The following is a 22,130-nucleotide window of genomic DNA, read 5'->3' on the forward strand; positions in this document are numbered from 1 at the left end:
CGAAGCAGTTCCACCATGGACTGCAATCAAGAGTGTGTTGAAATCACTAGCAGAGTGGTTATCTGCTCAGGCTATGGAGCTGGGATTCTCCTTAAACTTGATCCTGTTTGTATTTGGAAATGGACCCCTTTTCAGTTGCATCAGTTGCAAATATTTTCTTCCATTTCCTAAGTTGTCTTTTTGTTTGTTTATGGTTTCCTTTGCTATGCAAAAGCTTTTAAGTTTAATGAGGCTTCACTGGTTTATTTTTGCTTTTCTTTCCATTACTCTAGGAGATGGGTCCAAGAAAATATTGCTGTGATTCATGTCCAAGAGTGTTTTTCCTTTGTTTTCCTCTAAGAGTTTTATGCTGTCTGCTCTTACATTTAGGTCTTTAATTCATTTTGAATTGATTTGTGTATGTGGTGTTAGAGAATGTTCTAATTTCATTCCCTTGATGGAACTGTCCAGATTTCCCAGCACCACTTATTAATGAGACTGTCTTCTCCACTGTATATTCTTGCATCCCTTGTCTTAGACAAATTGAGTATAAGTGCATGGGTTTATTTCTGGGCTTTCTATCCTGTTTCACTGATTATGTATCTGATGTTTGTGCTGGTATTGTACTGTTTTCATTATTACAGCTTTGTAGTATGGTCTGAAGCCAGAGAACATGATTCCTCCAGCTCCGTACTTCTTTGTCAAGATTGTTTTGGCTATTAGAGATCTTTTCTGTTTCTATACACATTTTAAAATGTTTTGTTCTAGTTGCTTGAAAAATGCCATTGGTAATGTGACAGAGACTGCCCTGTATCTGTAGATTTCTTTACTCTTGTAACAATATTGATTCTTCCAATTCAAGAACATGGCATATATTTCCATCAGTTTGTGCCATCTTCAATTTCTTTCATTAGCATCCTATAGTTTTTAAGGCATAGGTTTTTGACTCCTTGGGTAGGTTTATTCCTAGGTATTTAATTTCTTTTCCTGATCTGATGATAAATTAAATTTTTTCCTTAATTTCTCTTTCTGATATTTTGTTATTAGTATATGAAAATGCAACAGATTTCTGTATACAGAACAGCTTAATATAAAAAAAATCAGGGAGTTCACATTGTGGCTCAGCAGTAACGAATATAACTCATATCCATGAAGATGCAGGTTTGATCCTTGGCCTTGTTCAGTGGGTTAAGGATCTGGCATTGCCATGAGCTGTCGTGTAGGTCGAAGACACAACTTGGATTTGGCATTGCTGTGGCTATGGTGTAGGCCAGCAGCTGCAGCTCTGATTCAACCCCTAACCTGGGAATTTCCATATACCACAGGTGCGGCCCTAAGAGGCCAAACGAAACAACAACAGTAAAAAACACAAACAATCATCACAAAATGGGCAGAAGACCTCAACAGACATTTCTCTAAAGAAGACATACAGATGGCCAGTAGGCATAAGAAAGGATATTCAACAGCACCGATTATTAGAGAAATGCAAATCAAAACTACAATGAGCTATCACCTCATACCAGTCAGAATGGCCATTATTTAAAAGTCTACAAAAAGTAAATACTGGAGAGGGCTTTGGAAATAAGGGGACCCTCCTACACTGTTGGTGGGAATGTAAGCTGGTACAACCACTGTGGAGAACAGTATGGAAGTACCTTAGAAAACTATACATAGAACTACCACATGACCCAACAATTCCACTCTTGGACACATACCTGGACAAAACTTTCCTTGAAAAAGACACATGCACCTGCATGTTCATTGCAGCACTATTCACAATAGCCAAGACATGAAAAGAACCGAAATGTCCATCGACAGAGGATTGGATTACGAAGATGTGGTATATATACACAATGGAATACTGCTCAGCCATAAAAAAAGAATGAAATAATGCCATTTGCAGCAACATGGATGGCACTAGAGACTCTCATATCAAGTGAAGTCAGTCAGAAAGAGAAAGGCAAATACCATAGGATATCACTTATATCTGGAATCTAACATATGGCACAAAGGAATCTTTCCACAGAAAAGTCAATCATGGGCTTGGAGAACAGACTTGTGGTTGCAAAGCGGAGGGGGAGGGGGAGGGATTGGGATGGACTGGGAATTTGGGGTTAATAGATGCAAACTACTGCCTTTGGAATGGATAAGCAATGAGATCCTGCTGTATAACATTGGGAACTATATCTAGTCACTTATGATGGAGCATGGTAATGCGAGGAAAAAAATGTACACATGTATGTGTGACTGGGTCACCTTGCTGTACAGGAGAAAATTGACAGAACACTGTAAACCAGCTACTGAAGCTAAGTGACTTCAAGGTCCCACAGCCCTATGACGCAGAGCTGCAATAAAACTGTGGGTCATACTGACGCCAAGTCTGTGTTCTTAAAGGTTTTATCCCTGGCTGCCTCCTGAATGATTTCCTGGGATGCTTTAGACATTGCCGGGTCTCTCAACGTTCTCTTTTTGTTTTTGTTGTTTTTTCAGGGCCTTGTCCACAGGATATGGAAGTTCCCAGGCAGGGGTCAAATCCAATCTGGGATCTGAACTGCATCTGTGACCTACACCACAGCTCACAGCAACACTGGATCCTCAACACACTGAGCGAGGCCAGGGATCGAACCTGCTTCCTCATGGATACGACTCAGGTTCTTAAACCACTGAGCCACAATGGAAATTCTCACATTCTCTCTTTAATCAACCAATATTGAGGCTTGGAGACAAAGGCATAAAAAGTGGAATAACAAAGGTTCTGTGTTTACAATGCTCGGTGAGCCTTATCTGCGTGGATACAAAGCTTAGCTCTGTTTCGTAAGCATGCAGAGTGTGTGTGTAGAGCATGCTCTAAAGTAGGGTAGAACCTAAACCTGCTCATGCCAAGGTATGTTTAGCTTCAGATGTGCTTCCAAACATGATGAGCAGGGCCAACATTATTTCTTTATTTACAGAATTCTTTTACGTACACAAGCATATAAACTTTTCTTATTAAGAAGCATTAAAAACACAGGGCACATTTCTAAAGCCTTTCATCCAAGGACATAAAAGGACTTTTAGACACACTCATCATTTCTGTTACCTAATTTCAGTTGGCCCGTGTCAGAAGTGGGTACAATCAAAACATAAAACCTGAGGAGTTCCTGTTGTGGCGAAGTGGGAACGAATCCAACTAGGAACCATGAGGTTGTGGGTTCAATCCCCGGCCTTTCTCAGTGGGTTAAGGATCTGGCATTGCCATGAGCTGTGGTGTAGATCAGAGACGTGGCTCGGATCCCAACTTGCCATGGCTGTGGTGTAGTCCAGCAGCTACAGCTCCAATTCGACCCCTAGCCTGGGAACCTGCATATGCCATGAGTGTGGCCCTAAAAAGCAAAAAAAATAAAAATAAAAATAAAACCTGAGAATTCAAATTCATTTATTTTCTATTGTAATTACTAAGTCGTGAAATCTAAAAAGAGGGAATCTCTTAACAGAGGGATTGTGTGTGCTGGAAATTTCTTCCCATTCTTCCCATAAGGGAGAGCTTTAAAAATTTTTCATTGTGGAGTTCCTGTCGTGGCGCAGTGGTTAACGAATCCGACTAGGAACAATGAGGTTGCAGGTTCGGTCCCTGACCTTGCTCAGTGGGTTAACGATCCTGCGTTGCCGTGAGCTCTGGTGAAGGTTGCAGATGCGGCTGGGATCCTGCGTTGCTGTGGCTCTGGCGTAGGCGTGCGGCTACAGCTCCAATTCCACCCCTAGCCTGGGAACCTCCATATGCCGCGAGAGCGGCCCAGGAAATAGCAAAAGAGACAAAAAAAAAAAAAAGAAGAATTTCATTGTGATTAAAATATACATAATTTTTTTGGCTTTTTTTTTTTTTTCTTTTAAGGCCATACCCATGGTATATGGAGGTTCCCAGGCTAGGGGTCAAATCGGAGCTGTAGCTGCCGGCCTATGCCACAGCCACAGCAAGTTGGGATCTAAGCCGCATCTGTGACCTACACCACAGCTCATGGCAATACCAGATCCTTAACCCACTGAGCAAGGCCAGGGGTCGAACATGCATCCTCCTCATGGATGCTACTCAGATCTGTTAACCACTGAGCCATGAGGGGAACTCCTAAAATACACATAAAATTTACTACCTTAACCATTTTCAGGTGTACAGATCAGTAGTATTAAACACATTCACGTTGTTACACAACGAACACCAGCATCCAGCCACAGAACTCCTTTCAACTTGCGAAACTCAAACTCTGTACCATTTAACAAGAACGCCCTACTCTCCTTCCCCCACCTCCTGGCAGCCACCATTCTACTTTCTGTCTCCATGAACTGACTACTCTAGGTACCTGTCATAAGTAGAATCATGCAGTATCAGTCCATGTGACTGGTTATTTCACTTAGCATAACACACTCAAGGTTTCTCTGTATTGGAACATGTGTCAGAATTCCATCTTTTATAAGGATAGAAATATTCCATTGTTCCTATATGCACCATACTTTTTTCCTCCTCCTTCTTTTTTTTTTTTTGCTGCTACACCCATAGCACGCAGAAATTCTCAGGCCAGGGGTCAAACCCCAGCCACATCAGTGTCTGCACTGAATCCTTAACTGCTAGGCCACCAGGGAACTCTTGTACCACATTCTGTCTCCACCTTTTTGCTATTGTCAATAATGCTGCTACAACCATGCATGTACAGGTATCTCAAAATACTGCTTTCAATTCTTTTGTTTATACCCCAAAGCAGAATTGCTGGATCATATAATAACTACATTTTTAACTTTTTTGAGGAACCTCCACCTTGTTTGCCACAGTGGCTGCACCATTTTACATTCCTACCAGCAAGGCACCTGTGGCATATGGAGGTTCCCAGGCTTCGAGTCAAATCTGAGTTACAGCTGCTGGCCTACACCACAGCCACAGCAACTCAGGATCCAAGCTGCATCTGCAACCTACACCACAGCTCAAGGCACACCGGATCCCTGACCCACTAGGCAAGGCTAGGGATCAAACCCTCATTCTCATGGATGCTAGTCAGATTCATTTCCACTAAGCCACACGGGAACACCCAGGATTCCAATTTGCTGACATGCTCACCAACACTTATTTTATTTTATTGTACCAACAGTGGACATCATAAGGGGTGTGAGGTGGTGTCTCACTGTGGTCTCAAAGAAAGATCTTGATTTCAAAAGTACTTATGCTACTTCCAGGTAATTCAGAGGTCAGGGGCGGGTGGCAGTATCTGTGCTGTCACAGGACACATGTCCATGTTCTCCTTCCTTTGGTGCCACGTTCTACATGCTTCCTAAAGAGGCATTTCAGAGCTCACTGTACCTGCACTCCAGGAAGCACGTCTGCCTGAGCCTTTTGTCTTGACTCTTCCCTGTGTTTCTCATCTCAAGAGGATGTTTTCCTGAGCTTCCCTTGATGATTGTGTGTGTGTGTGTGTGTGTGTAAACAGCAAGTTGTTCAAGCTGAGGGCAGGATGGAAGATGTGGGCAAAGGGCCTATGTTGCCTCTGACTCTATAATGAGAAACTAGTAATTGCTAATTAAATGTTCTCTGAATTATTTGAGTGGATGAACCAAAAGGAATGACAGGAGTATCTTCTGTGCATATAATCCACTTCTTGCACATCATATTTTTTAAAGAAGCAGAAGAAAAGAAAAGAGAATCAGAGCCCAGGAAGAGAGGGTCACGTCAAGGCTCCACCATCACAGCAACCAGGCATGGGGTCTGCAGGAAGCTCTCCACACGCACGGACCTGTTCAGTCCTCACAACAACTCCAGGGGGTGGTACTGCGAAGCTGCCCTGTGAGGGGGAGAAGCCTGAGGAGCACAGAGATGGGATCCGAGTCCCGTGCTCCTCCTCACTCTTCTCTACGGCCTCCCTGGTTCTACTCGCTGATGAATGGCTGAATTCTCAATGTCTCCCCAAAGCACCCACACACTCTCTAATTCTCAAAGCCCCACAGGAGCACAGAAAGCCCTCCTGGGAGATGATCACTTTTGAAAGGGTGGCTTTAGTTCCCATAGCAAAGGTGCTTCATTAAGACACTTAAAACTCATGTTTCCCTTTAGGGGAACCATTTATATGGTTCCAGGGCTAAACCATTTATATATTTTTCTCAGAATGATACTGTTATCAGCGGAAGAGTCCAGAAATCCATCTGAGTAAGGTATTAAATCAGATACAAATGAATGAACAAACAAAACCTCATGAAAATAACTGTTGAAAATATCTGCTGCTAAAAACGTGCTCTATTGGGAGGAAAAAGATCAACATTTTCATGCAATTTGAAAAGACAACAATCAAATTAAAAGCAATTAAACTTAGGTACCTTATGAAAAGAACATGTGAGAATGCTCTGATATGCATACCTGAGGTACGACTGACATTTTCTTCCTTAAATCGTGAAGTCCAATGGTGGTTGTCCAGATCCCATCAATCCAAATTCTACCTTCGGGTTCTGACAATCTGAAAAGGGCCGAGACGAGTGAACTTTTTCCAGCTCCTGTTCTTCCCACAATGCCAACCTGTAAAGCGATCCAGGAGGGATTAACAATTAAAAATAGGCAGCAAAACTTTGACTATTAAAGATAAATTTTAAAAGTTCTGTATAGAGATTAGTCTATAGGTTTCTCAGCCACGGCACTGTTGACATTATGGGCCAAATAATTCCTTTTTTGGGGGTGGGGGTGCGGCACTGGGGCCAGTCCTGTGTCCTGTAGAATGTTCAGCAGGATCCCTGGACTCTACCCATTAGATACCAGAAGCACCCCCCCAATTTGACAACCAAAAATGTCAGACATTGACAAATGTCCTCTGGTTGGGAACCCCTGGTCTCCAAAAGAGTTAAAAATAACAACATCGATCTACTGGTAGGAGGTAAAAGCCTACCTAAGTGGTTCATAGGACGTCACCATTTATTTATTTATTTATTTATTTATTCATTTATTTAGATTCATATCTTTTTTATATATTTAAATCCAGTCTTGACATTTTTGTAGATTTTGCAACAATCCACACCTTTTTATTTTATTTATTTATTTATTTATTTATTTTTATTTTCCCACTGTACAGCAAGGGGGTCAGGTTATCCTTAGATGTATACATTGCAGTTACAGTTCCACACCTTTTTAGATACAGATAATCATTCCTTTAGACACAGTTCATTGAATTAGCTTTAGTCCTACTGCCTGGATACTTGACCTTGAGAATGATGTGGGCAATTTTACAGAGATCAACAAGTCAAGTCTGAAGTGTCGTACATAAACAATACTCACCTTCTTAGGCATCTACTGTTTAAGAGGGATTATTCTTTGGTAGGGAAACTAAATCACTTCCTGATATTAAATATCTTTATGATATTCTATCTTGAAAGGAAAAATCTTGAAATTATAAAGCAAAGGTTTCAGTGTCTTAAAAGTCAGTGGCCAGGAGACACAAAACACATAATAAGGTCAACACAAAAAACATCTCCTATTCATATGAGACCTTTCATCAGAGCAGTTCAAAAGGCGTATTAGGAGTTCCCGTTGTGGCTCAGTGGTTAACAAACCTGACTAGCACCCATGAGCACCAGGTTCAATCCCTGGTATGTTAAGGACCTGGCACTGCTGTGAGCTGTGGTGTAGGTCGCAGATGTGGCTCAGATCCCGAGTTACTGTGGCTGTGGCGTAGGCCTGGGTCTTCAGCTCCAATTCCACTCCTAGCCTGGGAACCTCCATATGCCACCAGTGCTGCCTTAAAAACCAAAAAGACCAAAAAAAAAAAAAAAAAAAGGCATTTTATAAACCAATTAATACTTAAAAATTGTATCTTCGAAAGATGTCAAGTATCAGTCTAGTTATTACATCCAAAGCAGAGAGAAATTAAGTGCATTAACAATAAGATTAAAGAATCGATATAATGCAGATAAATTGCTGGTGAGGAATAAAACTGTACTGTAAATACTGGCTTTAAGTTGTGTGCATTCAAACATGTTTAGAGAAACTGGCCTGTCTTATCAATGAACTTGCCCAACTGGATTATTCCCTGGTGGGATCCTCCCAAGAGAAAAATTCATCTCTATTTAGGAATCTAGAATCCATGGAAGATCTACGACATGCTTTCATTTGTCAATTAATTTGGTAAATTGAAAATACTCATGCCTTTAAACAGAGAAGAACTAAATCTTTCTGAGCACTGTAATCAGAGTACAGGAAATTTATTTTCTTGGCTGCACCCACGGCATGCAGACATCCCAGGTCAGGGATCGAACCTGAGCCACAACAGTGATAACGCTGATCTTCAACCACTAGGCTAGGCCATCGGGGAACTCCAAGTGGGAATTTTTCATCTTTTCCCATTTGAATAATTCTAAACTTTCAAATCTTAGTCTGCAAAATCAATCATGGCATTTCCAAAAAAAAAATTTATAGAGATTAAATGTAAGAAAAGTGGGTTTAGCTAACTTTATTTTCTTTGTAGCCACTCTGTACTTTAAGTTAAACTCTAATTTACATAATACAGACGGGCCACCCTCTGTACATAGGCAGGTCCCTGTGTGTATATATATGACTCACATATTCTGGGTATAGACAGACCTTGAAGATGCTGCGAATTTGATTTCAGACACTGCAATGAAGTATCGCAAAATAAAGCGAGTCATATGCATTTCTGTTCATCTGTGCATGTTAAAGTTATGTTTACACTAAACTGCACTCTACAAAGTGTACAACAGCATTAAGTCTGAAAAATAATGCACATACCTTGATTTTCAACTACTTTATTGCTTAAAAAAAATGCCACCAATTGAGCCTTCATTGGGTTGTAGTAACATCAAAGAACAAGGATCCCAGACCACCATCACAAATATAATAATGAAAAGCTTTGAAATATTCTATGAATTACCAAAATGTGACACAGAGCCACAACACTTAAGTCAGCAAATGCTGTAGGAAAAATAGCATCGATGGGCTTGCTCGACATGGGGCTGCCACAAATGTTCCATTTGTAGAACATGCACTGCCTGGGAAGCACAATAAACCAGGCACGCCGGTGTCTCTGGGTGTCCTCATAGACACATCGACGCACATCGGGACACGGGTGAGAACGTGGCTGTGAGAAAGTGTGGAGGTTCCCACACCATCAGCTCTGCTGAACTGACCCATCCGTGCAAACTGGGACATTGGTAGACTTTGGGTCAATGGCCAAGATAGGACAGGGACGCTGCCTGTGGGCTGCTCACGACCACAGGCCTGGGAGCTCCAAACTCCAGGGAGGAGTCTGTGCCTGTCACTCTGCCCCAGGAAGTCTCTTCTATGAAACTGTCCCCACCAACCTCTCCGTCCTTCATCTCAGGAGTCAGCTCCCTTGGGACCACTGGGTAGGGGTGAGGAAGGACCGTGACAGTGGGTGCTCTGCACCTGCTACTTCTGTTCCCTGAACGCTCTGCAGGGGCCTAGTTCTTCACTCACAGGATCAGGACACTGTGCCTGTGCTCATGCTGGTCCCACCTCCCAGAATGCCTGTCCCAAGCATTGCCACCTGCTGAAATCCTAGCCACACGTCACTAAGTCTGTCTCACACGCCTCAGTCCTCGGAAATGCTCTACCTGATCCCGCATGTAGGCGTCTCTCAACCGAAACAGATGTTACATCATCTTTGCCTAAACATCTATACACATCACGACCACCTTCTGTCTTACACAGCTGATAGAGCCATTTTCTTACATCTTCAACTGGACTGTATTTGTTGACAGCAGGATCTATACTGGGTTTGCCTTTGTACTATGTGTATGACCTGTGAAGTCCTGCACAGAAGAGGCATTCAGTAGGGAGCTGAGATTTTTAAACTCAGGATATAGAAATTTAAGGAAAAATCTATAAACATAATATTTAGGTATATGACAAGCTGGACAGAGAGACAGACACATTAGATGGATCCTAGAGCCATAAATACAATTTCAAATGGCCAACCCCTCATTTTCACAGACAGACAACAATTTACACAGGGAAAGTTGTTACTATATGTATGTATGTTTATATATATGTGTGTGTGTGTGCACATGTGTATTCCAAGTTACAGCTTTTAGCAAGAAAAAAACCCAAATCAATCTACCTCTAGAGCTGGAAAATGCTTTAAAATTTCCTTTACTCTCTAAAATAATCAAATCAACCACAAAAACATCTGAATAAAAAATTCAACCAGTGTCAGAATCAAACCAGGAAGGCTAAGGTGCTATTTACCTAATTTTGGTTATTTTTACTTCCTCTTTCTTCCATGAATTAGAAACTGCGTAATACCTGTTGTTACGGCTACAGTCCACTAGATGTCTTTCTGTGGTCAAAAGAGTCTTGAGCAGTTCTTAAATGTTTAACACGCTATATAATTGGTTGCTTTTGGAGGTGCATGTGTTTTGGTCACTGCTTGCTCTCACCAGTGTGTTATTCACTCACCTTCTCAGCCAGCAGTCCCTTACCACCCTCTCTGTGGCCTGAAGAATGCCACTTTCTGTGAAATGGATATGAAAATAAGATGCCTCTGATGTTCAGAAGACTCAGGGTGGAGTTCCCACTACGGTGCAGCAGAAACAAATTCAACTAGGAACCATGAGGCTGTGGGTTCGATCCCTGGCCTCGCTCAGTGGGTTAAGGATCCAGCGTTGGCATGAGCTCTGGTGTAGGTCAGAGAAATGGCTCGGATCCTGTGTGGCTCTAGTTTCGGTGTAGGCCAACAGCTATAGCTTCAAATTGACCCTTAGCTTGGGAACCTCCATATGTCACAGGCGCAGCCCTAAAAAGCAAAAAAAAAAAAAAAAAAAAAAAAAAAAACGACCAAACAAACAACAAAGAACACTCAGGGCTCTGTGAGATATGGACCCAAAACTGCAAAGCATGCCATACATGCTATATCTTTTATTTTAATTGTGGTAAAATACACTAACAAAATTTACAAATTAGGTATTTTTAAATGAACAGTTTAGTGTCATGTGTATTCACATTATTGTACAAACCAACCACGGAATATATTTTCTCTTGTAAAACTGAAATTCTGTACCCATTAAACAATGACTCCCCATTACCCCCTCCCCCGGCCCTGTGACCACTTTCCTACTTTCTGTCTTTATGAATCTGACTCCTCTAGGAACCTCACATACACAGAATCATAAAGTAATAGTTCTGTTTGTGTCTGGCTTATTTCACACATCATGTTTTTCTCAGGGCTCATGCTTGGGTCAGAATTTTCTTCCTTTCTTAAGGCCGAATAATAGTTCACTATAACTTTCTACATGGACACCTGGGTTGCTTCCACCTTTTGGCTGCTATGGACACAAATGTACCATAAGCTCTATCTTAAAAGACTCTCTAAGATGCTGTGGAAGCACAGAAGAGCCTGAAGAGGCAGGTGCAAGAGAGCTGACTCTGAACAGGAGGAGACTTTCAGCAGCCGGATGACGGGAGGAAAGGGGCTCAGAGGTCGAGGGGCAGCTGCGCACATAGGGGGCTGGGAGGACACGGGGCTCCGGGAGAACAACCACGACCTGAGCGTAGGGACTGCATGTGGGCCAGGACCTGGGGGAGAGGGCAGTGCCGAAGAGCTGCTGACGCCGTGTCTGCTCTGGTTTAGTGTCTGTCAGGACCCGGCCTTGGTCCCAGCTGAGGGCTCCAAGCTGAGTGTGACAGGGACACTGCCAGCAGACAGGGATGCTGGCAGGACCAGGTCACACGCCCTCTGCCGTCTCCCACGTGTGTCTTCCCTGCTCCCTTCCATGTGCTTTCATCAACTCTGAGCAAGTCTCTGGGCCCTGCCTCCAGCTGGGGGCCCTAATTCCTCACCCCCGCCCCTCAATGAATCAAGATTCTGGGCTCTTCTCTGGTGGACACAAGCTGCTGGAGTGGACCTGGGACTGCACTATGGTTCCAGCAGGAGCTCACCGAGGCCAGTAAGGACCAGCTCTGAGCTTCAAAAAGTATCAGCCTGTGTGGAGGAGGATAGGGGCTGACAGCTCAGTGGGGGCTAGTGGAGGACAAGTCTAGGAAAGGGCCAAGGGACAGAGGAGGGGCTGCACCTGAAGGGACCATGGGAGGAAGAGAAGATTTCAGAAATACAGAGAAGAACGGATGGAAAGGAACGAGATATTGGAGACTTAGGGACAGGGAGCCACGGTTGACGTCCAGACTTCGCATGAATAATCAGGTGTCACATACAGTATCCTGGGTCAGGTTGAGCTCCAGCTCTGTAGCCCAGGGCACCAACCACCATGAGGGAGCTCACAACACAGGGAACGAAATGCTGGTGTCCCCCCTCCATGGTCAGTTTCTAAGAAAGATTCACCTACAACGTCACTGATCTAATCTGCATCCGAGAAGGAAAAAGAGTCCCTGTGACACACTGATGAGGAAGCCGACAGCAGATGCAGAGCTCGGTCTTTAGCTGGACTATTAAAGAGGCAAATGGCTTAAACAAACCTTTTCATTTGGGGAAATTGGTGCTGTGAAGTTCTTCAGGACCAGAGGCCCATCTGAGCTGTACCTGAATCTCACATTATAAAAGCCAATCAATCCTTCATGGGGCCAGGACGGCGGAGGATGATACTTGTATTCCCACGGCGCTTCCTTCTCAAGGTCTGTATATTCAATCACTCTTTCTACTGAAATCATCTGAAAGACACATGACATCACATGGGTTAGGAACGGAGGGTCTTGTTTATGGAGGTTCAGAGAGTGTAAATGAGATGTTTTGCTTTTTTATCTTTATGTCTGCTTTTCTCTGGTTAAGTTTATCCCAGGTCTTATCATCCCCAAAGGACAGAAGGAGGCATCTGATGAGGCCTTTGATGATTTGTAAACTTGTTCATCGTCCTGTAACACTTTCACTTATGGCCACTTCCTTCAACATTGTATTAAAACCAAAAGAACTAGAGAACTGAATGCTAAGACTTTACTGATCCACTTTTCATACCTGAATAACAAAACAAGAGAGTTGTGTCAAAGGAAGGGATACTGATGGACCCTGATCAGTAATGTGTGGTACAGAAGGGCGTCTGTCATGACGAGCAGAACTGGACAGTCAGCAAGCTCGTTTTAATAACTAGTCACCTTCTCTACAAAAGTGAAGAATGCAATGGAAACATTTCCTTTATATTGTTTTGCTCCCTTTACAAGAAATTGCAAATATTCAAAAAAAAAGGGAGATAATTTACAAATTGACTAAGGCCTCCTAAATGACCATTAATTCAACACCTCTGACAGCACATTCTGAGATGGAGCTTATCCTGCCAGAAAGAAGGGACACCTGCAAATTTAGGAGCTCAGCACACACAAGAATAAATGCTAAAATGTGGGGCGGGGTGGGATACCTATTAAACAACCAACCTTAAAATATTACATTCGTCTTTTATAAAAATGAGGAATTACCAATTAAGAAACAAAAATAAGCCTCTAAGAAACTGACTTTAACTCTTGCCAGCATTTCAGAACCACCTTGCTACAGAGACATTTCTTACACGTGAAGACAGCATGTGATGAACATAAAACCTACTGATGTGGCACACATAAGACTGAGAAAAAGATGTGTATATTTTATTTTACATTAACTTTAAACAGATGAGGGAAGGATCTAAAAAATTTGGTTAACTACAAGGTAAAAATAACAGTTTTAGTATTTTGCATAAGAATTGATTTTATACCTATAACCAGTCACTTATGATGGAGCATGATAATGTGAGAAAAGGGAATGCATATATGTATGTGTGACTGGGTCACCTTGCTGTATAGTAGAAAACTGACAAAACACTGTAAACTAGCTATAATGGGAAAAAAAAATCATTAAAAGAAAAATAAATAAATCAGAAAAAAAAGAAAAGAATTGATTTTACACCACTTAATAGCAAGGAGACTAGAAAAGGCTAAGAAGGTTAGGATAAACATCACCATAGTCTCGGCTTCGGCACTTTGCCTGATGCACCGCGGGACCATCACCGTGAACGTGAGGGCGAGAGACAGCACCAGGCCCACCTGCCCGACATTCAAAGCTAAAAGAGGATGAAGAGGAGGAATGAGGTCAGTGGCCTTCTTTTTAAAATTTACTTTATTGATTTACAATGTTGTGTTAATTTTTGCTGTACAGTAATTCAGTTATATATAGTCTTTTTCACATTCTTTGCCATCATGGTTTACCACAGAATACGGAATACAGTTCCCTGAGCTATACAGTAGGACCTTGTTCTTTCTCCACTCTGTATGTATCAGTTTGCATCTGCTAACTCCAAACTCCCAGTCCATCCATCCCCCACTCCGCCCTCCTTTGCAACCACAATTCTGTTCTCTATGTCTGTGAGTTTGTTTCTGTTTCATAAATAAGCTCATCTGTGTTATATTTAAGATTCCAAATATAAGTGACATCATATGATATTTGCCTTTGTCTGACTTACTTCACTTTGTACGACAATTTCTAAGTCCATCCATGTAGCTGGAAATGGCATTATTTCATTTTTATTTATTTATTTTTTATTTCCCCAATACATTATTTTTTTTCTATTGTACAGCATCATGGCCCAGTTACACATACATGTATACATTCTTGTTTCTCACATTATCATGCTCCATCATAAGTGACCAAACATAGTTCCCAGGGCTACACAGCAGGATCTTATTGCTAATCAATTCCAAAGGCAACAGTTTGCATCTATTAACCCCAAGCTCCCAATCCATCCCACTCCCTTCCCCTTGGTAACCACAACTCTATTCTCCAAGTCCATGATTTTCTTTTCTGTGGAAAGGTTCATTTGTGCCGTATATTAGATTTCAGATATAAATAAGTGATATCATGTGGTATTTGTCTTTCTGATACTTCATTTTCATGGCTTAGTAGTATTCTAATATACCATATCTTTTTTTTTTTTCTTCTTCTTTTTAGGGCCGCACCTGATGCATTTGGAAGATCCCAGACTAGGGGCTGAATCAGAGCCTCGGCCGCCATCCTACACCACAACAGCTTGGGTCTGAGCTGCATCTTCGATCTACACCACAGCTTGCAGCAATGGTAGATCCTTAATACCATGAGTGAGGCCAGGGATCAATCTTGCATCCTCATGGATACTAATCAGGTTCTTAACTAAGCCACAATAGGAATTCCTGTACCACATCTTCTTTATCCATTTATCTATCATGGACATTTAGATTGTGTCCATGAGTTGGTTACTGTGAATAGTGCTGACGCGAACAAAGGATTGCACGTTATCTTTTCGAATTATGTTTTCTTCTATGTATAAGCCCAGGAGTGGGATTCCTGCATCATACGGTAACTCTATTTTTAGGTTTTTGGGAGGACCTCCATCCTGTTTTCCATAATGACTGCACCAACATACATTCCTGACAAAAGTGTAGGAGGGTTCTCTTTTACCACACCCTCGCCAGCATTCGTTACTCATAGACTTTTTAATGATGGCCTTTCTGAATGGTGTTGAGAGGTATTTCATTGCAGTTTTGGTTTGTATTTACCTAAAAATAGCAATGCTGACCATCTCTTCATGTGCCTATTGGCCACCTGTGTATCTTCTTTGGAGAAATGTCTATTTAGGTCAACTGCCTATTTTTCAACTGGGTTGTTTAGTTTTTGTTATTGAGTTATATGAGCTGTCTGTATATTTTGGAAATTAAGCCCTTGTTGGTCACATCATTTGCAAATATTTTCCCCCAGTCCATAGGCTGTCTTTTCATTTTGTTTATGTTTTCCTATGATGCACAAATGCCTGTAAGTTTGATTAGGTTTCATTTGTTATATTTTTGCTATTATTTCCACTGCATTGGAAGATTAACTTAAGGGTCATGGGGTTAAGGATCTGGCATTCCTGTGAACTGTGGCATAGGTTACAAATGTGGCTCAGATCCCAATTTGCTGCTGCTGTGGTGTAGGCCAGTAGATATGGCTCCAATTTGACTCCTAGCCTAGGAACTTCCATATGCCATAGATATGGCCCTGTGAAGAAAAAAAGAGAGAGAGAAAGCAAATATTGGTACGATTTATGGCACAGAATGTTTTGCCTGTGTGCTCTTCTAGGAATTTTATGGTGTCATGTCATATATTTAAGTATTTAAGTCATTCTGAATTTATTTTTGTGTATGGTGTATTCTAACATCATTGATTACATGCAGCTTCCAACTTGCCCAGAACCACCTGCTGAAGAGACAGGTCAGTCCCATTCTTTATCCCAAGCCCGGCTCCTTCTGTCACTTTACCAAGAAGACTCCTTTAAAATGCTTAAATCACTTGCATGTAATGACAGTATTATTTACACTTTACTATCTGTTAATTGAGACCACACACAATACAAAAAAAAAAAATCCCACTAGGAACTCAGAAAGACTATTAAACTAATTTATTACTTTTTTCTCTTTATGGCCGCACCTGTGGCACATGGAAGTTCCCCAGACCAGGGACTGAATCAGAGCTGCAACTGTGAACTACACCATAGCTGTGGCAACACCGGATCCTTAAACCCACTGTGCCAGGCTGGAATCAAACTCTCACCTCCACAGTGTCTCATGCCACTGCAGTCAGGTTCTTACTCCCAGTGTGCCAGGGTGAAAACTCCTGTTTCATCATTACAGACTGTGATTCTCTGTTGTTATCATGGAGTAGTGAAGGATGGTGACTCCATATAACCCATGCCAACACCTGCTCATCTGATGCCCACAGAGCAGGGAGGAGACTGCTCTTTCCTACAGAGAATCTTCTCCCCTCAACTGCACCAGGCACCTTCAACCACCAGATCCAAGGGGCCCCAAAGCTAAACCCCAAAGCCCTGAGCTGGACACAAGGCTTAACGGTGAATCTGGTTCTTTCCTCCCAACCATGGGACACGACCTAGAATGTTCGGAAGGTCAGTCTGCTACAGCTGCATAGACCTCAACCCATTCGAAGAGAGATAAAAGAATAAAAAGTCTTCAGAATTGCCAAAGCAATCCTGAGAAACAAAAACCAAGCAGGAGGCATAACTCTCCCAGACTTCAAGAAATACTACAAAGCCACAGTCCTCAAAACAGTGTGGTACTGGTATCAAAACAGACAGACAGACCAATGGAGCAGAATAGAGAACCCGGAAATAAACCCTGACACCTATGGTCAATTAATCTTTGACAAGGGAGGCAAGAACATAAAATGGGAAAAAGAAAGTCTATTCAGCAAGCATTGCTGGGAAACCTGGACAGCTGCATGCAAAGCAATGAAACTAGAACACACCCTCACACCATGCACAAAAATAAACTCAAAATGGCTGAAAGACTTAAATATACGACAGGACACCATCAAACTCCTAGAAGAAAACAGAGGCAAAACACTCTTTCACATCAACATCATGAATATTTTCTCAGGTCAGTCTCCCAAAGCAATAGAAATTAGAGCAAAAATAAACCCATGGACCTCATCAAACTGAAAAGCTTTGGCACAGCAAAGGAAACCCAAAAGAAAACAAAAAGACAACTTACAGAATGGGAGAAAATAGTTTCAAATTATGCAACTGACAAGGGCTTAATCTCTAGAATATATAAGCAACCTATTCAACTCAACAGCAAAAAAGCCAATCAATCAATGGAAAAACGGGCAAAAGACCTGAATAGCTTGTTCTCCAAGGAAGATATACAGATGGCCAACAAACACATGAAAAAATGCTCAACATCGCTGATTATAAGAGAAATGCAAATCAAAACTACCACAAGATACCACCTCACACCAGTCAGAATGGCCATCATTAATAAATCCACAAAGAACAAGTGCTGGAGGGGCTGTGGAGAAAAGGGAACCCTCCTGCACTGCTGGTGGGAATGTCAACTGGTACAGCCACTATGGAGAACAGTTTGGAGATACCTTAGAAATCTATCCATAGAACTTCCATATGACCCTGCAATCCCACTCTTGGGTATCTATCCGGACAAAACTCTACTTAAAAGAGACACATGCACCCCCATGTTCATTGCAGCTCTATTCACAATAGCCAGGACATGGAAACAGCCTAAATGTCCATCGACAGAGGATTGGATTCGGAAGATGTGGTCTATATACACAATGGAATACTACTCAGCCATCAAAAAGAATGACATAATGCCATTTGCAGCAACATGGATGGAACTAGAGACTCTCATACTGAGTGAAATGAGTCAGAAAGACAAAGACAAATACCATATGATATCACTTATAACTGGAATCTAATATTCAGCACAAATGAACATCTCCACAGAAAAGAAAATCATGGACTTGGAGAACAGACTTGTGGCTGCCCGACAGGAGAGGGAGGGAGTGGGAGGGTTTGGGAGCTTGGGGTTATCAGATACAACTTAGAATAGATTTACAAGGAGATCCTGCTGAATAACATTGAGAACTATGTCTAGATACTCGTATTGCAACAGAACAAAGGGTGGGGGAAAAATGTAAGAATAACTTGATCCCCATGCTGTATAGTGGGAAAAGAAAATTTTTTTAATTTAAAAAATAAATGCTACAAACCTGTGGTATAAATAAATAAATAAAAGGTTTTATTAAGAATCAAATGACTCCCTTCCACAGGCCACAGTCAGAATCACAAGCTGCAAACACTTTAATACAATTCAACAGAACCAAACAGTATATATTAGGCAAGGTAGCAAAAGTTTAATTTAAATGTAAACGAAGTCATAAACTGTAATCATACCACAAATAGTTACCCATATCTGTACTTACTTTCTGCCAGAAACAGGGACCCAAAGGCAACACCAATGACAAAGACAGCACAGATGGCATCCAGGCACAGGGCGAACCATCGGGACGTGGTCAAAGACAAGAACCAGGCCTCTGGATTCATGAACCAAAATAAGGATAATGAACAGGCAGATAAACACGTTAGCAGCTTCTCATGAGATGGAGCATGTTGCTCAGTTGAGCTACAGGAGATTTTTACACAAAGTCATCCCTCAAGGAACCTGAAGATTCCAGAAATCTAGGCTCTCACACCAGACAACATGTGGGGCACAGAGGAATCAGTCCAGGGGCTGGTGGGAAGCGTGCACTGAAAACCTCAACTCACAGGTTATAACAGAAATACGGTCACAAGGACAATGATGGAAAATGGTCTCACTGGTGTGTTTCCTGCAGGGCTGGGGCCTCAAGGGAGATTCTTTCTCTCACAAGTTGACGGTTCCCGGTTCTCTGAAAGCAGAGAGCACAGCTCCCACTGTTTCCAGCACCTTCTGTGCTCACGGCAGGGACCTGCGCATGTTTAGTCTTAAGGGCCAGTATCTAAATGACCATCAGCTACAAGGATCTGAAGGTTGCCCTGAAAATGTTTTTACAAAATATAATAAAGATTGAATGGAAAGGTGGGCAAGGATTTCACAGACTTAGAGGAAATTCTGAAATTTCTACCCTAGGAAAAAACATCACTGATACAAAGAATAATACACACCAAGTGGGTGGCAAACCAGGAAATTATTTTCCTCAACCACTTCTGCCACCTTGCACGCTCTGAAAACACAGTTGTCAAAGTATAGCCTGTGGTCTAAGAACAGCCCATAATCTGCTTTGTGAATCAAGTTTTATTGGAACACAGCCACAACCGCTGGCTGATAGATAATCTTTGCCTGCTTTGGTGCCACAATAGCAAAAGTGAGTAGATGCAACACAGACAAAACAGTACAACACAAAGCCTGAAGTATTTTTCATGTTGATCTTTCCCACTAAAAAACCAAAAAAGTTGGCTGATCCTTGCCCTAAAGGGACAGAAAGCCACAGGGCACCGTGGCGGAAGGACAACGCAAGGCAGTCAGGGAGAAAAGCAGGGCTGTGAGGGGCAGAGGGGAGCACAGAGGGGAAGCTGAGAGGGAGGGTGGGGGAGGGGGAGGATGTGCAGAGGGGGACAGGGGCAGGGGGTGGGGCACAGAGAGAGGTGCTGGCCAGCAGGGCCACCTGAGGGGGAGGTCAGACCTCAGAAGGCAGCTCATCCCTTCCTCTGAATCATTTCCAGAAACTCACAGACCTGAGTGCAAATCCTGGTGAGCGTCAAACAGCTCCTGAAACCTCTGTTGCGCTTTGAACGCCCGGATGGTCCAGCGTCCCTGGAGAGAAGATGCTAAGTGGGAAAAGACCGGGCTCCGAGCTGGGGAAGCAGAGACAGAGACACGACAGAGCAGGTCAGGGAGGGTGGATGTCAGGAAACCCACTGCCTCCCCTGCTCTGGGGTCACACATCCCTCCAAGGGGCACACCCAGGACTTCCTGGGGGGCTGTCTGGGGGAGGAGGGATGACACCCCTTCTGGAGAGGACCCTCCGTGTGAACCTCAAACTCCTGTTCACATCAGCTTCACTTTAACACCTTGGAAATGAAAGATTCTCTTTGAACCCCTCTTTGACCAAATCCAAATCACAGCTACATTTAGATCACGAAATTCTTTCTTTTTTTTTTTTTGTTTTTTTGTTTTTTTGTTTTTTCTAGTGCCGCACCCATGGCATATGGAGGTTCCCAGGCTAGCGGTCGAATTGGAGCTGCAGCCGCCAGCCTATGCCAAAGCCACAGCAACGCGGGATCCAAGCCGCATCTGTGACCTACACCACAGCTCATGGCAACACAGGATCCTTAACCCACTGAGCTAGGCCAGGGATTGAACCCACAACCTCATGGTTCCTAGTCGGATTCCTTAACCACTGAGCCACAACAGGAACCCCAAGATCACAAAATTCTTTCTTCACTAACTCATCCATCAAGGTCCTCCTCAAACACACCTCCCTCCAAATTCTTCCCTGACACATCCCCAGGTAAAAACTTTTCACTAATTGTTTTTAATTTATTGATCTATACTTAGTTACATGATCTATAGTCATGTTACATTCAGGAACAAAGCAAGTAATTGAGGCTTTTCTATTACACTTTCATTAGAGGTTCTTACAAAATACTGAATCAAACCCTGTGCTACAAAGTAAATCCTTGTTGCTCCCTATCTGATGTGCAGTGGTGCGGATCTGTCAACCCCACACTCCGCTTCTGTCCCTCCCTCCTCTGACCCTCTCCCTTTCGATAACCGTGGGTTTGATTTCGATGTTACAGAGTTTCTATTCTGAATAGAGATTCATTTGTCTTATTTTTTCAGTTCTGCATATGTGATCTCATACAGTATTTGTTTTTTCCTGACTTACTGTACTAAGAATAACATTCTCTGGGTACATCCATGTTGCTGCATGTGGCAACATTTGAGTCTTTTTATTCCTGTTTAATTACTATTTATGAATTTTTCAGTGAGTAGTATTTTCAGATTTAATTCTCTGTGACCCTAACCCTAACCACACTGAATTCTGAGGAGCTGTGTGTCACCCCCACCTTAGGTGAGTAACCTGAGGGCTGGGATAAAATCACTAAGTCCCCCAAACTGGAACAGTGCCAGGACCAGGACAGGTGCAAGATAAGAAAGCTGAGGGGACACCCTGCCATTGCCCTGCATTCTGGAACTTTCCCTGCACCTGCACCACGTGGGTCACAGAGCACCTGGTACCACAGGGCCCTTGTGCCCACAGGACCACACAGCCAAGGCGTCTTTAAATACATGTGACTTCTCCTCTGGGAACCTGATGGATGTTTTCGTAACTACCCTGCTGGAGACCTGTCCTGGCATTTGGAGGTCCCTGTGGCATGTGACACTCACATCATCACCCTTTTAGAAGCCGACGGTGGCCTTAGTGGCCATTCTCTTTTGAGAGACTTCATGTGGGTTTAGGACCTGGTGGCACATGACTGGCCATTCGTCTCCCTGCCGTCTGCTCTAAGAGCCCACTGAACACCAGCACCAGGGCCAGGCTCCTGCACATCAGGGAACAGGTGGGCTCAGGCTGCTGGGCAGGGAGGAGCCCTCACAGCTTTCATTCCCCACCGTGAACCAGGCTGTAACTCGCTGTGGTCAAGGGCAGACTCGGAGCCTGTGACCTCTGTCCGGGATGAGTGATAACTTGTGCTTTATCAGCAGGAAACACCGACTTAGCACTTAGTACCCGTGTGTCTCTTAGAGAAGGTGTGTCAGCAAACCTAGGTGTTTAGGGGAAGGTAACAACTCACAGGGGGCTACTGAGATGCTATAAAATGATGGGGGAATAGGAACTGATGGAGAAAAACTCCAAATCACTTTCAGGGCCTGACTCCTTAGCCCGGCATCCAAATGC

At 42.9% G+C, this 22,130-nt stretch overlaps 1 protein-coding gene across 2 annotated transcripts in view; it reads right to left on the bottom strand.

The window, feature by feature from the left end:
- Positions 1-22,130, bottom strand: part of LOC100518860 (multidrug resistance-associated protein 4-like) — a 168,193-nt gene that overhangs the window by 45,543 nt on the left and 100,520 nt on the right. For both annotated transcript variants that reach the window (XM_021082087.1, XM_021082086.1), the window contains 5 exons: positions 19,963-20,082; positions 18,672-18,782; positions 13,889-13,989; positions 12,425-12,616; positions 6,350-6,505 (listed from right to left, as the gene is read on the bottom strand). In XM_021082087.1, the coding sequence (XP_020937746.1) occupies positions 6,350-6,505; positions 12,425-12,616; positions 13,889-13,989; positions 18,672-18,782; positions 19,963-20,082 (680 nt within the window). The remainder of the gene's footprint in view (positions 1-6,349; positions 6,506-12,424; positions 12,617-13,888; positions 13,990-18,671; positions 18,783-19,962; positions 20,083-22,130) is intronic.

This window comes from Sus scrofa, unplaced genomic scaffold (assembly GCF_000003025.6).
Source record: "Sus scrofa isolate TJ Tabasco breed Duroc unplaced genomic scaffold, Sscrofa11.1 Contig490, whole genome shotgun sequence".
NCBI lineage: Eukaryota > Metazoa > Chordata > Mammalia > Artiodactyla > Suidae > Sus > Sus scrofa.